This window comes from Heterodontus francisci, chromosome 19 (assembly GCF_036365525.1).
Source record: "Heterodontus francisci isolate sHetFra1 chromosome 19, sHetFra1.hap1, whole genome shotgun sequence".
Taxonomy (NCBI): domain Eukaryota; kingdom Metazoa; phylum Chordata; class Chondrichthyes; order Heterodontiformes; family Heterodontidae; genus Heterodontus; species Heterodontus francisci.
In genome coordinates, this window is record NC_090389.1 from 88,619,144 (window position 1) to 88,635,321 (window position 16,178).

General features: G+C 48.5%; 1 protein-coding gene across 3 annotated transcripts in view; it reads right to left on the bottom strand.

Moving 5' to 3' along the window:
* si:rp71-17i16.5 (phosphatidylinositol 4,5-bisphosphate 3-kinase catalytic subunit gamma isoform) overlaps positions 1 to 16,178 on the bottom strand; it is a 47,476-nt gene that overhangs the window by 12,750 nt on the left and 18,548 nt on the right. For all 3 annotated transcript variants that reach the window (XM_068052181.1, XM_068052180.1, XM_068052179.1), the window contains exons 7-9: positions 12,280 to 12,370; positions 11,442 to 11,572; positions 4,252 to 4,363 (exon numbers count right to left, since the gene is read on the bottom strand). In XM_068052181.1, coding sequence (XP_067908282.1) covers positions 4,252 to 4,363; positions 11,442 to 11,572; positions 12,280 to 12,370 — 334 coding nt within the window. The remainder of the gene's footprint in view (positions 1 to 4,251; positions 4,364 to 11,441; positions 11,573 to 12,279; positions 12,371 to 16,178) is intronic.

Below are 16,178 nucleotides of genomic sequence, written 5' to 3' on the forward strand. Positions count from 1 at the left end.
AGATTGTTCACAGACACTAATTATCTACGCCAATAAAGAAAACTACTTGGATGCAAAACTGGGAATCCATGAGGTGCTGTGGGCCATCAGCAGCAGCAGAATTGTACTCAACCACAATCTGTAACCTCATGGCCCGGCAAATCCCCAACTCTACCATTACCAGCAACCCAGGAGACCAACCCTGGTTCAATGGAGAGTGCAGGAGGGCATGCCAGGAGCAGCACCAGTAATACCTCAAAATCAGGTGTCAACCTGGTGAAGCTACAACCCAGGACTACTTGCATGCCAAACTGTGTAAGCAGCATGCGATAGACAGAGCTAAGCGATCCCATAACTAACGGATCAGATCTAAGCTCTGCAGCCCTGCCACATCCAGCCATGAATGATGGTGGACAATTAAACAACTAACTGGAAGAGGTGGCTCCACAAATATCCCCATCCTCAATGATGGGGGAGCCCAGCACATCAGTGCGAAAGATAAGGCTAAAGCATTTGCAACAATCTTCAGCCAGAAGTGTCGAGTTGATGATCCATCTCGGCCTCCTCCTGAAGTCCCCAGCATCACAGATGCCAGACTTCAGCCAATTCGATTCACTCCGTGTGATATCAAGAAACGACTGAAGGCACTAGATACTGCAAAGGCTATGGGTCCTGACAATATTCCGGCAATAGTACTGAAGACCTGTGCTCCAGAACTTGCCGCGTCCCTAGCCAAGCTGTTCCAGTACAACTACAACACTGGCATGTGGAAAATTGCCCAGGTATGGCATGTACTCAAAAAACAGGACAAGTCCAACCTGGCCAATTACCGCCCCATCAGCCTACTCTCAATCATCAGTAAAGTGATGGAAGGTGTCATCAACAGTGCCATCAAGCGGCACTTGCTTCGCAATAACCTGCTCAGTGACACTCAGTTTGGGTTCTGCCAGGTCCACTCAGCTCCTGACCTCATTACAGCCTTGGTTCAAACATGGACAAAAGAGCTGAACTCAAGAGGTGAGGTGAGAGTGACTGCCCTTGACATCAAGGCAGCATTTGACCGAGTATGGCATCAAGGAGCCCTAGCAAAACTGAGGTCAATGGGAATTAGGGGGAAAACCCTCCGCTGGCTGGAGTCATACCCAGTGCAAAGGAAGATGGTTGTGGTTGTTGGAGGTCAATCATCTGAGCTCCAGGACATCACTGCAGGAGTTCCTCAGGGTAGTGTCCGAGGCCCAACCATCTTCAGCTGCTTCATCAATGACATTCCTTCATCATAAGGTCAGAAGTGGGGATGTTCGCTGATGATTGCACAATGTTCAGCACCATTCGCGACTCCTCACATACTGAAGCAGTCCGTGTAGAAATGCAGCAAGACCTGGACAATATCTAGACTTGGGCTGATAAGTGGCAAGTAACAGTCACACCACACAAGTGCCAGGCAATGGCCATCTCCAACAAGAGAGAATCTCACCATCTCCCCTTGACATTCAATGGCATTACCATCGCTGAATCCCCCACTATCAACATCCTAGGGGCTACCATTGACCAGAAACTGAACTGGAGTAGCCATATAAATACTGTGGCTACAAGAGCAGGTCAGAGGCTAGGAATCCTGCGGCGAGTCACTCACCTCCTGACTCCCCAAAGCCTGTCCACCATCTACAAGGTACAAATCAGGAGTGTGATGGAATACTCTCCACTTGCCTGGATGGGTACAGCTTCAACAACACTCATGAAGCTCGACACCATCCAGGACAAAGCAGTCCACTTGATTGGCACCCCATCCACAAACATTCACTCCCTCCACCACCGCGCACAGTGGCAGCAGTGTGTACCATCTACAAGATGCACTGCAAAGTGGCGCAGTGGTTAGCACCGCAACCTCACAGCTCCAGGGACCCGGGTTCGATTCTGGGTACTGCCTGTGTGGAGTTTGCAAGTTCTCCCTGTGTCTGCGTGGGTTTCCTCCGGGTGCTCCGGTTTCCTCCCACATGCCAAAGACTTGCAGGTTGACAGGTAAATTGGCCATTTAGCAATTGCCCCTAGTATAGGTAGGTGGTAGGGAAATATAGGGACAGGTGGGGGTGTGGTAGGAATATGGAATTAGTGTAGGATTAGTATAAGTGGGTGGTTGATGGTCGGCACAGACTCGGTGGGCTGAAGGGCCTGTTTCAGTGCTGTATCTCTAAACTAAACTAAACTAAGAATGCACCAAGGCTCCTTAGACAGCACCTTCCAAACCCCCGACCTCTACCAACTAGAAGGACAAGGGCAGCACATACATGGGAACACCACCACCTGGCAGTTCCCCTCCAAGTCACACACCATCCTGACTTGGAACTATATCGCCGTTCCTTCACTGTCACTGGATCAAAATTCTGGAACTCCCTTCCTAACAGCACTGTGGGTATACCTACCCCACATGGACTGCAGCGGTTCAAGAAGGCAGCTCACCACCACCTTCTCAAGGGCAATTAGGGATGGGTAATAAATGCTGGCCTGGCCAGTGACGCCCACATCCCATGAATGAATAAAAAAAATGGGGGAAAGGTGGAGGTGAGGGATTATTTTTATACGTGACTGTCACTGGCCAGGCCAGTATTTATTGCCCATCCCTAATTGTTCCCATGCATTTGCTGCCCTTATCCTTCCAGTTGGTAGAGGTCGCAGGTTTGGAAGGTCCTGTCTAAGGAGCCTTGGTGAGTTGCTGCAGTGCATCTTATAGATAGTACACACTGCTGTCACTGTACATTGGTGGTGGAGGGAGTGAATGTTGAAGGTGGAGTTTATGGTGGATATGAGGAGAAGGTAGGATTTGAGGATCTGAGGAGAAGGTGGGATTTGAGGATCTGAGGAGAAGGTGGGGAGGTGCCACCACTATATTGAGTCCCATTCTAGCTCCAGGAGCAGCTGGTGTTGGGAGTTCTCATCCACAACACTGGCCCCCTCCTCCCCCTCTCCCCACACATTTGCCCATCATTTACCTAGTAAGGGGTAAATGGAAGTTCTTCTTCTGAAGGGAAAGAGGAACGTCTCAGGAAGCCCCAGCTTTATCCCCAAGGCTTCCTCTGGCCTCTCGATGGAGTGACAGTGAATCACTGGACCATGGAACTTCCCAGAGTGGCGAGTGGTTTCTTTTACACAACATTCTCCTTAACAAGTGAGTAAAACTGGATTCTGGAGCCACACAGTAGAAATTATTAGAAATGTACAAGATTATGACAGGCTTAGGTAAGTTAGACAAGGAATAACTGTTCCCATTAACCGATGGTACAAGAACTAGAGGTCACAGACTGAAGGATTTGGGCAAGAGATGCAGGGGGAATGTGAGGAAGAATTTTTTTACGCAATGGGTGGTAATGACCTGGAACTCGCAGCCCATGAGGGTGGTGGAATCGGAGACGATCAATGATTTCAAAAGGAAATTGGATGGACCTTGAAGGAAATAGACTTGCAGGGCTACGGGGATCAAGTGGGGAGTGGGACTGACTGGATAGATCCGAAGACAGCTGGCATGGACTCGATGGGCCAATGGTCTCCTTCTGTGCTGTAAGTGACTCTGTGGCGCACACAAGTTTGGGAACTCAATCAACAAACCCTGCAACCTTGGAAACTCCTGTACAAACATCCAACTAGAAAGCTAATGGAACATTGGCCTTTGTCACAAGGCACTGGAATAGATCAGGGTGAAAGTGATGCTTCGGTTGTACAGAGCCTTGGTTAGACCCCATCCGGAGTAACCATTCTGTTCAGGAAGGATATATTGGCCTTGGAGAGGGATCAGTGCAGATTCACTAGAATGAAACTGGGGCTAAAGGGGTTAAATTAGGAGGACAGTTTGGATAGATTAGACTTGTAATCCCTCGAGTTTAGAAGATGGAGGGGTGATCTGATTGAGGTTTTTAAAATGTTAAAAGGGTGGAATGGGTAGATACAGAGAAACTATTTCCTCTAGATGGGGTGTCCAGATCAATATTAAAATTCAAGCCAGGCCGTTAAGGGGTGATGTCAGGAAGCACTTCTTCACGCAAAGGGGAGTGGGAATCTGGAACTCTCTCCCCCAAAAAGCTGTTGAGGCTGGGAGTCAGTTGGAACCTTGGGAACTGAGATGGATAAATTTTTCTTGGGTAAGAATATCAAAGGATGTGGAACTAAGAGTTAAGATACGGATAAACCATGATCTAACTGAAGAGTGGAGCAGCCTCAATGGGCTGAATGGCCTCCTCCTGTTACTGTGCTCCTCGCTTGTTCATAGGTCAAAGGCCATACCTTGGTCTGTTATCATGATGTTGTCATTGTGTCGATCTCCAATTCCGAGAACGTATGTCGCAACACAATATCCGGCGCAGGAAGTAACGAATGTCTCCATCGCTTGATAATACTGGAGAACACAGAGCACACGGTTATTGGTTAGACGCACTGAGACATACGGTTAGATTTCATCCTGGCGACTGATATACCAAAGGTTCATTAATGCTCCCTCCAGAGACTGGGTTGAGTTCACTGTCCTCAGGGTGTGGCTGGTGGATGGTTGGTAGGAGGCAGGCACTACACCTGCCCTGTGTGGCTCAACCCTGAGCTCATGGGTTCCATTTCTACTGTGGACACTTAAACCCATAATCCAGGCAAACATTCCCAGTGCAGTACTGAGGGAGTGCTGCATAGTTGGAGGGTCAGTACTGTGGAAGTTTTCAGGAAAAACCCTAAATGCCAAATGGGACATATTAATTTCATCGGCTGGAAACTTAGACTTTTAATGGAAAAAAACCCTACAGGTAACTTTTAAAAAAAATAGCAGCCAAGATGGCCACGGCCATTTACATCTGAAATACCAGGAGATTGCACTGGAGACAAAAGTCTAACAAGAAGTCCAGCCAGGACAATGGGTTGCTCTAAGTGATTGAATTACCTAGAATGGCTTCATTAGCAGGCCAGTCAAGGCCATCCCCACCCATTAACTTTGAAAGAGATAACCCCCAAGTGTGAATAGACACCCTGGGGCATGTAGAACCTTGAACATCATTAGAAGATTCCAAAAAAACCTCATTAGAAACAAAGGGGATTGAGAAGAACCATGTGACTGCCTGTTCATCTCTGAAAAACAAGTTTTGTTACATAGACAAGCAGTAACTGAGTGTACAACAGCACAGAAGGCTTCTGCTCCCCTGTCTCTCTCTCTCTCTTCTTTCTTTCTCCCCAGAAAACATCAAGTGAAAACCGTCTGCGACTGTGGACCCTCCAAGCCTACAGGCTGCTACAGCCAGCGACAAGAGGAAGAGAGCCAACTACAACTCTGCCTTCAAGCAACCCTGAGCCAACCACAAAGTGCACTTTGACCAGCGAGGACTTCAAGAATACAGCTTCAGCCGAGGACTACTGGATTTACAGACTGTATTTGAGTTCCATTTATTCTGGACTTTAATCCAACCAAGAAAATCTATTTTCCCTCCTGTAATCTATTTGTGTCTGTGATTCTCATGTGAATGTGTGCGTGAATGTGTAACATATTTTTTATTATTTTGAATCGGGTTAGAGTGTTAAGTATAATAAACTTACCTCTTTCTTGTTTAAACTCAAGAAAACCTGTCTGATTGGTTCTTTCATAATCACAGTAAAGGGAAAAGGTAAAACACTCATTGACATGGTAAGCACAACCACTGTTAAAAAGGAATAAACCCTGTTGCGGTCAAATAAGAGGAAGGGGCAAGAGGGGAGGCTGAGACCCTCTCCTCACAGGCCGTAACAGAAATTTTGGGGCTATAGTCCAGCATCGTAATCCAATGACAAATGAGAAATTGGAAATGGGAAACCAAACTGATCCCAATCAAAATTTAAAAAAAATTCAGCACAGGTTTTCTTGCTGTTTTTGCTGCTAGAATACTAACATTGTCCACATCCGAGGCCAGTATCTACCCAAGCCAGCGTGAAGTAACTTGGGATAAGTTAAAGGCCATATCTATTGAAGAGTTGAGGATGTACCTGGGCAGTTAGGGATTACTTTCCGTGCAAAAGCTAAGAAATCCGAAATCCTAAGACTTGTGGCCAACCATTTTTCACTTGAACCTGAAGATTCAGAAACAGGGTTAAAGTCAGAAACAGACAGGGTAATGTTAGCAAAAATACAATTAGAACAGAGGAGACTTGAATTGGAATTCCAGAGAGAGAAAAGAGCAGAGAGAGTGTCAAGCAAGGGAAAGAGAGAGAATGTTCCAGAAGGAGAAGGAGGAAAGTGAGTTAAGGCAGATTGAATTAACTAGGTGGTGACACAATACCCCCAGTGGAAGCACGGCCAATGAGGAAGCTACCCCTAGCTCTGGACCATGTGCTAAGCTCTTAAAGTTCCCCCAATTGATTCCAAAGTTCAATGAGGAGGATGTGGAAGCATTTTTTGTCACTTTTGAAAAGCTTGCAAGACAGCTGAAATGGCCAGATGAGAGCTGAACCCTGTTGCTACAAAGCACGCTAACAGGAAAAGCCCATGAGGTTTATTCACTGTTGCCAGATGAAAGTTTATCAGGTTATGAGTTGACTAAAAATGTTATCCTTGGGCCATATGAGCTCGTACTGGATGCGTAGCGCCAGAAATTCTGAACCCTCTGGAAGCAGCCTGGCCAAACTTACCTTGGGTTGGAAAGAGTTAATCAGCTTGCTTTTGACAAGTGGATAAGGGTACATAAGGTATAGTCCACATATGAAAACCTCAGAGAGGTGATTCTTCTCAAGGAGTTTTAAAACTTACTACCCCTTTCTATTAAAACCCACATAGAGGAACAAAAGGTTCACAGAGCCAGGCAGGCTGCAGTTCTTGCTGATGAATTTACTTTCGTACATAAGTCCTTACCCCCAGGAAAACCCTTCCATAGTCAGCTCCACAAACCCAACAGGATAAAGAATGTTGGGGAGGGCGGGGGGTGAGGTGAGAGGAGCCCGAACAGCCCTGGGTGAGAACGGAAAGCTGGACATACGGGGGGGCTCTCCTCAAGCCAAAAAGGATGGTGCTGAGAGCAGGAGTGAGACCCGAAGACCTGTGTGTTTCCACTGTAACAAGGCAGGTCACCTCCGAGCTGATTGCTGGAAATTATGGGGAAAACCAGTAGGATTTATCAGGGCACACCAGACCAGTGCAGGAGAAGGAGCCCTGATGGAAAGCACAGCAGAGCAGGCTGTGGCTTTAACTGCAGCAGCAGTAAGACTCAGGAAATATACTGCTGTGCGTGCGGGAAAATTTACCAAAATCCCTGAAGGTCATCAGGATTTTGAATCCCAAGGAAAATTAACCCCATACCCCTTGAGTGAGGCAAGCAAGCCCATCGTCATACTCAGGGATACAGGGGCCATTCGATCCCTTCTGCTGGGAAAAGGCATGACCTTTCCCCCAGAGAGTGCAGTGAATGCCAGAGTGGTAATGAATGGTATCGGACGGCAGTATATGCCCATACCTTTGTATCGGGTGCACTTGGAATGCGACCTAGCTTTGGGACCGGTGACTGTGGGGATTGTCCCTAGTTTGCCTGTGGACAGGGTCAACCTACTCCTGGATAATTATCTGGTGGGGGCAAAGGTGGTAGCTTCTCCAGTCGTGGTAGAGAGACCAAAGCAGGTCAGAGAAACGGGGCAGTTGCAGGAGATGGTCCCCAGCATTTCCCCTGACTATGTGGTGACTCGGTCCATAGCCAAACTAGCTCCATTAGGGGAGGTTGGACAAGCACTGCAGACAGATAACCCTACTGTCTGGTTGTCTGAAACCTTCTTTGGGAAGTTAGAGGACACAAAGAATGGGTTAAACAAATCTTCCCTCATTGAGGCTCAGCAAGCCGACCCAATATTAAAGAAGTTAACACAGACTGGCCAAATTTAAACTGAGGTGGGGGAAGTCTGAGAGTGTTATTATTTAAAGAATGAGGTGCTGATGAGGAAGTGGAGACCTCCTCAGAGACCTGCAAATGAGGAGTAGGCAGTGGTTCACCAGATAGTGGTGCCGTCGAGGTACTGTAAAGAAATATTAAGAATGGCCCATGAGCTTCCAACGGCTGGACATGATGGTGTATGAAAAACCAAAGCCCGCATAAGACAGCATTTTGACTGGCCAAAACTCCACAAAGATGTGGCAGAGTTCTGTAAAACTTGCCACACGTGTCAGGTTGTGGGGTGCCTGTGCCCCTCATTCCCACACCGGCTTTTGGGGAACCCTTCAGCAGAATGCTGGTGGAGTGTGGGACCCCTGCCGAAAACAAAAGGGGTCAGACAAGCACAGGTCTGTCAGACAGTTGGCAGGAAGGGGATGAGAAGGACAGTGAGAACAGGTAAAAGGAGGGCCGGGAGGCTTCCCAAATGAAATCCCCTACTGTGCGGTTAGCCAACCCTGAAATGTTGGAAAAATTAGACCCCACACTCTCCTACGTAAATGCAGGCCAAAGAAGCTCTCTACCAAGGCTGCTAACAGCATTTACAGAAACCTGCAGGGACAAGGAAAATTCACTGATAAACCAGGAGACTTCCTGAGGGAAATTAATGATCCCAATCAGGCATTCTGGATGGCAGGCATTTAAGTCAATGGACATATTAGTAATTTCAAATTGGACACAGGTACAGGTGTCACAGCGCTGTTCGACCAAGAGCAGTGATTGTCAATGCATTGATTACAACCAGCGGACATTCAGTTATATGGTCCAGGAGGGACTGAACAGAAAGTCAAGGGAAAGCTACAAACAACACTCCAACACGGGGAAGGCAGATAATGGAAACCTTGTGCATTCTGAAAAACCACAATTTTTTTCTGTTAAGCAGAAAAGTGTGCTTAGACCTACATCTAATTTTAAAAAACAGTCGCTTTCTAGCAGATGTTCCAAAACTCTTTTTGGGTCTAGGAAGACTGAAGACCGAGTATAGCATTAAGAGAAGATACCAGACCGGTTTGTATCTTTATGCCTAAGAAGATATCACACCCACTGATGAACCAAGTTCAACATCAGCTGGAAGAGGTGAACAGGATGGGAGACATTTCTTCAGTCATGAAGCCAACAGAGTAGTGTTCGGGCTATGGTTCCAGTTCCAAAACCAAATGGTACTTTTCATATCTGTGTGGATTTAACACAGCTTAACAAAGCCATGGCGAGGGAAATTCATTCGGTGCCTTCAGTAGACGAAAGCTTGGCAAAGTTATCCAAAAGCATAATGTTTACAAAACTCGATGCACATAGTGGCTTTTGACAGGTTTTGTTGGACTAGAAGTCAAGATTACTGACAACATTTATCACTCAATTCAGAGGATTTTGTTTCAATCGTTTACCATTCGGTACAACATCCGCACCTGACATTTTCCAAAGCACTATTGTGAACATTCTACAAGGCCTTAAGGGAGGAATATGCCTTATGGACGACATCCTAGTCCATGGGAAATCCGTTGAAGAATGTGACCAGAGGCTAAGAGTGGTTTGAAATCACCTTCAAGAAAAATGGCTGACACTTAATGAAATGTGTGAATCTTGAAAACGTCTATTCATTTCCTAGGACATATTGTAAGTAGCAAGGACCCGCAAAGGACGAGAGCCATTAGGGAATTTCCAATTCCTACATCTCCAGCGATTCCTTGGAATGGTGAATCAGTTGGCAAAACTTTTACCCAATTTAGCACAAGAACCGACCCATTAAGACAACTCTTGAAGAAAGATCAACTGTGGTGTTGAAATGTACATCAAGAGCAGGCATTCCGAAGGATCAAAGAAATGCTGATATTGCAGATGTCTTAGCACACTATAACCCTTCACTACTGACCACAATTGCAGCAGTCGCCTCATTTACAAGGTTAGGGGCAGTCCTTTTTGAAGAACAGCCAGATGGATGTCGAAGACTGATCGATTATGAATCTCGAGCGTTGTCTGAGACAGAGACAAGATATCTTGTCATTGAGAAAGAAGCATTCGCAGCCACGTGGGCTTGTGAGAAGCTCTCAGATGACATTATTGGCTTGAAAGTTGTCATTGAGACAAACCCTTAGTTTCCTTATTGGGTGAGAAAGAAATTGCGAGAATGCTTTTGAGAATTCAGAGACTCCAGTTGAGGTTGATGAGATATACATACAAGATGGTATATGTAGAAGGAAAGATGCAAACTTTCACTGATGAATTTTCAAGAGCAACTGTTGATCATCCTACGCAACAGGATGTTAACTTCGTGGACGAGATAAAGTCGCATTCACAGTATACAGCGTTGCAATGGCCGGCAAGTTCACAGGAACTCCGACAAATTCATCACACTCAAAAGCAGGATGAGGAATGCGTACAAATACGCCAATATTGTACACAGGGCTGACCACAACTATGTCCCAGTGGTAAGATAATAAAAATCTTCTTCGAATTCACTATGGTGGATGATTTACTGATGTATAACGACAGACTGGTCATTCCCATCTCACTTAGAACAGACATCTTGGAAAGAATACATCAGGGCCACATGGGTATCATGAAATGCAGAGCACGGGCTCTGTCATCTGTTTGGTGGCCAGAGATATCCTGAGATACAGAAAATATGATCTCAAATTGCCAGCTATGTGCAGTAGACACACCAGACCAGAAAGAACCTCTTCTAGCGAATCAATTTCCTACCAGACCTTGAGAACATCTAGGTATGGATTTATTTATGCACAATGGAAAATCCCACATGTTAGTGATGGATTATTTTTCGAAATGGATTGAAGGACAATATAAGGGTTTGAAAGGGCTAATATTTGAGACAGTGAGAGTAACCCCTCCCACTGTAGTGGAGATGATAATGTAATAGGCACATGGGTAATAGGCTTGGAAGAAGCAAGAAGCATCATGATGGGTGCGAGCAGGACAGGCTTAAGGAGAGTGTATACAGATGTGTAAATACAATAAACGCGTTATTATTTAGACCTACACAGACTCCAAGATTTCTGTAGACGAAGCTTGGCTGAACATCTTAAACACTAACAACAATATACAACAGAGTGCTGCACTGAGAGGGCCAGTACTGAGGGAGCGCTGCACTGTTGGAAGGACAGTACTGAGGGAGCGCTGCACTGTCGGAGGGTCAGTACTGAGGGAGTGCTGCACTGTCGGAGGGTCAGTACTGAGGGAGCGCTACAGTGTCGGAGAATCTGTACTGAATAACTAATGAACAAAAGTGCCAAAGGAAATTAAACCAAATGTTTTAATGCTCCTGATGATTTTCCAAGCTTTTTGTCTGCAGTCAGAGGTATCGAGATTAATTTTCAATTCCTGGAGACTCCAAGCCAATCCTGGTGTGTTGGCAACTTCATCCCCTCCTCTGCCTTCTCAGGGGGGAGATAGTGTTAAATGCCAGTCTTGCCAGGGATGCCCACATTGCGGGAATGAGTGAACACCATTGGGAGATCCTCCTGGATTTCAGATACCCTGGAATTGTGGCTGAAACATTTACTAAAGGGAGAATTCAACAAGTGGTTGACAGAGACTCACCGATTCCTCCACCTGCAGCTTGGATCTGAGCCAGTCGTACAGTGCATCGTTTTTAAATGCCCCCGTATTCCCGCCCTTGCTCCTCTGCACTGTCGCAATAGTCATAGCGTCCCTCACAATTTCAATCATCCCTGTAGGATTGCAAAAGGAACTGCAACTTTATAGCAAAGACTTGCATGTCTAATAGTACCTTTCACCAACACAGGATGTCTCAAAGCACTTTACAGCCAATTAAATACTTTTTTTTTGAAGTGTAACTTGTTGTTGAAATGCAGGAAACTCAGCAGTCAATATGCACACAGCAAGAACCCACAAACGGTAATTTCTTTTTTAACGTGATGTTGATTGAGGGATGGATATTGACCCCATACACCAGGGAGAACTCCTCTGTACTTCAGGGAAGACAGTGAGAGAGAGAGCAGGAGGCAGAGGGAAAGGGGAGAGAGAGACAGGGGGAGAGAAAGTGTGTGAGGAGAGACAGTAAGGGAAAGAGAGAGATGGGGAGGGAGAGTGAGAGACAGAGAGAGATAAAGATTGGGAGTGAGACGGTAGAGAGAGAGGGACACGGAGAGAGAGCGAGAAAGATGAGGAAAGTATATGAGGAGCGAGAAAAATGGAGAGAGAGATGGAGTGAGAGAGTGAGAAAGTGAGAGACAGAGATAGATAAAGCAGGGAGTGAGACAGGAGGGAGAAAGAGATGGGGAGAGAAAGAAGGAGAAGTGAGACAGTGAAAGGGAGAGAGAGAGATTAACAGGGAGAAAGAGGGAGTCGTGAGAGAGTGAGAGAAGGAGAGAGAGAGGTAGTTGAGGGACAGGAATCTGTCCGAGGTAGATTGTACCTATGTTATATCCGGTCGCGATGCATCCGTATGGCATGAGGTTAAGATCGAGTGAATTTTCTTGCCAAATAGAATCCATTATTCCCAGACTCTGTGAACGAATGAACCAGAAGTTAGGCTGTGACTGAGTGACAGGGATGCAGGACACTCCCCTAGCAAACGCCAAACAGAAACCAACTCACAGGGTGGCACTGAGGGCACTGATACCACATCCATTTCCCTTGCTGTTCTTTGCTTGGTGAGGGTAAGGTCCATGGTCACCTATCACCCAACCCCCCACCCCCACATAATCCCTGCACTGGCAAGTTAAACCGCTGCAGCCATCAGGATATGGCTCAGACAGTGATGGCTTCAATGGTCAAATAGCCACTTGCTGCCTAAACTCACAATGAGGAACACCCACCTGGGTGCGTGGGATGGGTGCAACCATACTCCAGAACCGGTCAGTACCCTCGGGTGAACAGGGGTGTCCATAGAAACAGCGAATTCTAACTGGAAGGTGATCTATGTTGATCTTAAAGTGACCTTGTCACTAGTTTGTTGCTCCATGTATGCTGCTGAACCCCAATAGGTGGCCCTAAACCCCAATACACAGTCCCGAACTCCGATGCACAGCCCCGATACACTGCCCCGAACCCCGTATACAGACCCCGAACCCCGTATACAGACCCCGGGCCCCGATACAGAGCTCTGAACCCCGATACAGAGCTCTGAACCCCGATACAGAGCTCTGAACCCCGTATACAGACCCCGAGCCCCGACACAGAGCTCTGAACCCCGATACAGAGCTCTGAACCCCATATACAGACCCCGAGCCCCGATACAGAGCCTGAGCCCCGACACAGAGCTCTGAACCCCGATACAGAGCTCTGAACCCCGCATACAGACCCCGAGCCCCGACACAGAGCCCCGAGCCCCGACACAGAGCTCTGAACCCCGATACAGAGCCCCGTGCCCCGACACAGAGCCCCGAGCCCCGACACAGAGCCCCGAGCCCCGACACAGAGCCCCGAGCCCCGACACAGAGCCCTGAACCCCGACACAGAGCTCTGAACCCCGTATACAGACCCCAAGCCCTGACACAGAGCTCTGAACCCCGATACAGAGCTCTGAACCCCGATACAGAGCCCTGAGCCCCGACACAGAGCTCTGAACCCCGATACAGAGCTCTGAACCCCGTATACAGACCCCGAGCCCCGACACAGAGCTCTGAACCCCATATACAGACCCCGAGCCCCGACACAGAGCTCTGAACCCCGTTTACAGACCCCGAGCACCGACACAGAGCCCCGAGCCCCAACACAGAGCCCCGAGCCCCGACACAGAGCTCCGAACCCCGATACAGAGCCCCGAGCCCTGACACAGTGCCCCGAGACCCGATACAGAGCCCCGAGCCCCGACACAGAGCCCCTGAGCCCCGACACAGAGCCCCGAGCCCCGATACAGAGCTCTGAACCCCGAAACAGAGCCCCAAGCCCCGATACAGAGCCCCAAGCCCCGACACAGAGCTCTGAACCCCGATACAGAGCTCTGAGCCCGACACAGAGCCCCGAGCCCCGACACAGAGCTCTGAATCCCGATACAGAGCCCCGAGCCCCGACACACAACCCTGAACACTGATACAGAGCGCTGACCCTCCATACACAGATCTGAACCCCGATACAGAGCCCCGAGCCCCGACACAGAGACCTGACACAGAGCTCTGAACCCTGATACAGAGCTCTGAACCCCGTATACAGACCCCGAGCCCGACACAGAGACCCGACACAGAGCTCTGAACCCTGATACAGAGCTCTGAACCCCGATACAGAGCCCCGAGCCCGACACAGAGACCCGACACAGAGCTCTGAACCCTGGTACAGAGCTCTGAACCCCGTATACAGACCCCGAGCCCCGATACAGAGCCTGAGCCCCGACACAGAGCTCTGAACCCCGATAGAGAGCTCTGAACCCCGTATACAGACCCCGAGCCCCGACACAGTCCCGATACAGAGCCCCGAGCCCCGACACAAAGCTCTGAACCCCGATACAGAGCCCCGAGCCCTGACACAGAGCTCTGAACCCTGATACAGAGCCCCGAGCCCCGATACAGAGCTCTGAACCCCGAAACAGAGCCCCGAGCCCCGATACAGAGCCCCGAGACCTGACACAGAGCTCTGAACCCCGATACAGAGCCCCGAGCCCGACACAGAGACCCGATACAGAGCCCCGAGCCCCGACACAGAGCTTTGAACCCCGACACAGAGCCCCGAGCCCCGACACACAACCCTGAACCCCGACACAGAGCTCTGAACCCCGACACAGAGCCCCGAGCCCCGACACACAACCCTGAACCCCGATACAGAGCTCTGAACCCCGATACAGAGCTCTGAACCCCGATAGAGCTCTGAACCCCGTATACAGACCCTGAGCCCCGACACAGTCCCGATACAGAGCCCCGAGCCCCGACACAAAGCTCTGAACCCCGATACAGAGCCCCGAGCCCTGACACAGAGCTCTGAACCCTGATACAGAGCCCCGAGCCCCGACACAGAGCTCTGAAGCCCAATACAGAGCCCCTGAGCTCCGACACAGAGCCCCGAGCCCCGATACAGAGCTCTGAACCCCGATACAGAGCCCCGAGCCCGACACAGAGACCCGATACAGAGCCCCGAGCCCCGACACAGAGCTTTGAACCCCGACACAGAGCTCTGAACCCCGACACAGAGCCCCGAGCCCCGACACAGAGCCCTGAACCCTGATACAGAGCACTGAACCTCCATACATAGATCTGAACCCCCATACAGACCCCAAGCCCCGATACACAGCTCAGAACCTCGACAAATGGCCCTGAACGCTGATAAACGGCCCTACGAAAATATGAACATATGCATTAGGAGTAGAGGTTGGCCCCTCGGGCCTGCTCCACCATTAATAAGATCATGGCTGATCTGTTTGTGTCTTGAATTCCACACTCCCATCTACCCCGATAACATTTGATTCCCTTACCTAACAAGAATCTATCTATCTTCGCCTTAAAAATATTCAATGACTCCGCCTCCACCACCTTCTGAGGCAGAGAGTTCCAAAGTTGTACAACCCTCTGAGAAAAAATTTCTCCCCATCTCTGTCCTAAAAGGGCGACCCCTAATTTTAAAACAGTGCCCCCTAGTTCTGGACTCACCCACAAGAGGCTCTGAACCCCGATACACAGCCCCGAACCCTGATACACAGCCCCGAACCCCATGTCCTCGCCCCAACCATCTTCAGCTGCTTCATCAATAACCTTCCCTCCATCATAAGGTCAGAAGTGGGGATGTTCGCTGATTGCACAATGTTCAGCACCATTCGCAACTCCTCAGAAACTGAAGCAGTCCATATAGAAATGCAGCAAGATCTGGACAATATCCAGGCTTGGGCTGATAAGTGGCAAGTAACATTCGTGCCACACAAGTGCCAGGCAATGACCATCTCCAACAAGAGAGAATCTAACCATCTCCCCTTGACACTCAACGGCATTACCATCGCTGAATCCCCCCACTATTAACATCCTAGGGGCTACTATTGACCAGAAACTGAACTGGAGTAGCCATATAAATACTGTGGCTACAAGAGCAGGTTAGAGGCTGGGAATTCTGCATCTACAAGATGTAGGCCTAACACTTAATAAAAAGTGTGAGTTCTCGAAAACGTCTACTTATTTTTTAGGACACATTGTTAGTAGTAACAGCATAATGGCAGATCCACAAAAGACAGAGCCATTAGTGAATTCCCACTTCCTACGTCTGTCCAAGATCTTCAATGATTCCTTGGAATGGTCAATCAGTTGACAAAATTTTTACCCAATCTAACACAAGTTACTGAACCCTTACAATTATTAAGGAAAGCTCAAGCATGGTGTTGGGATGCACATCAGGAGC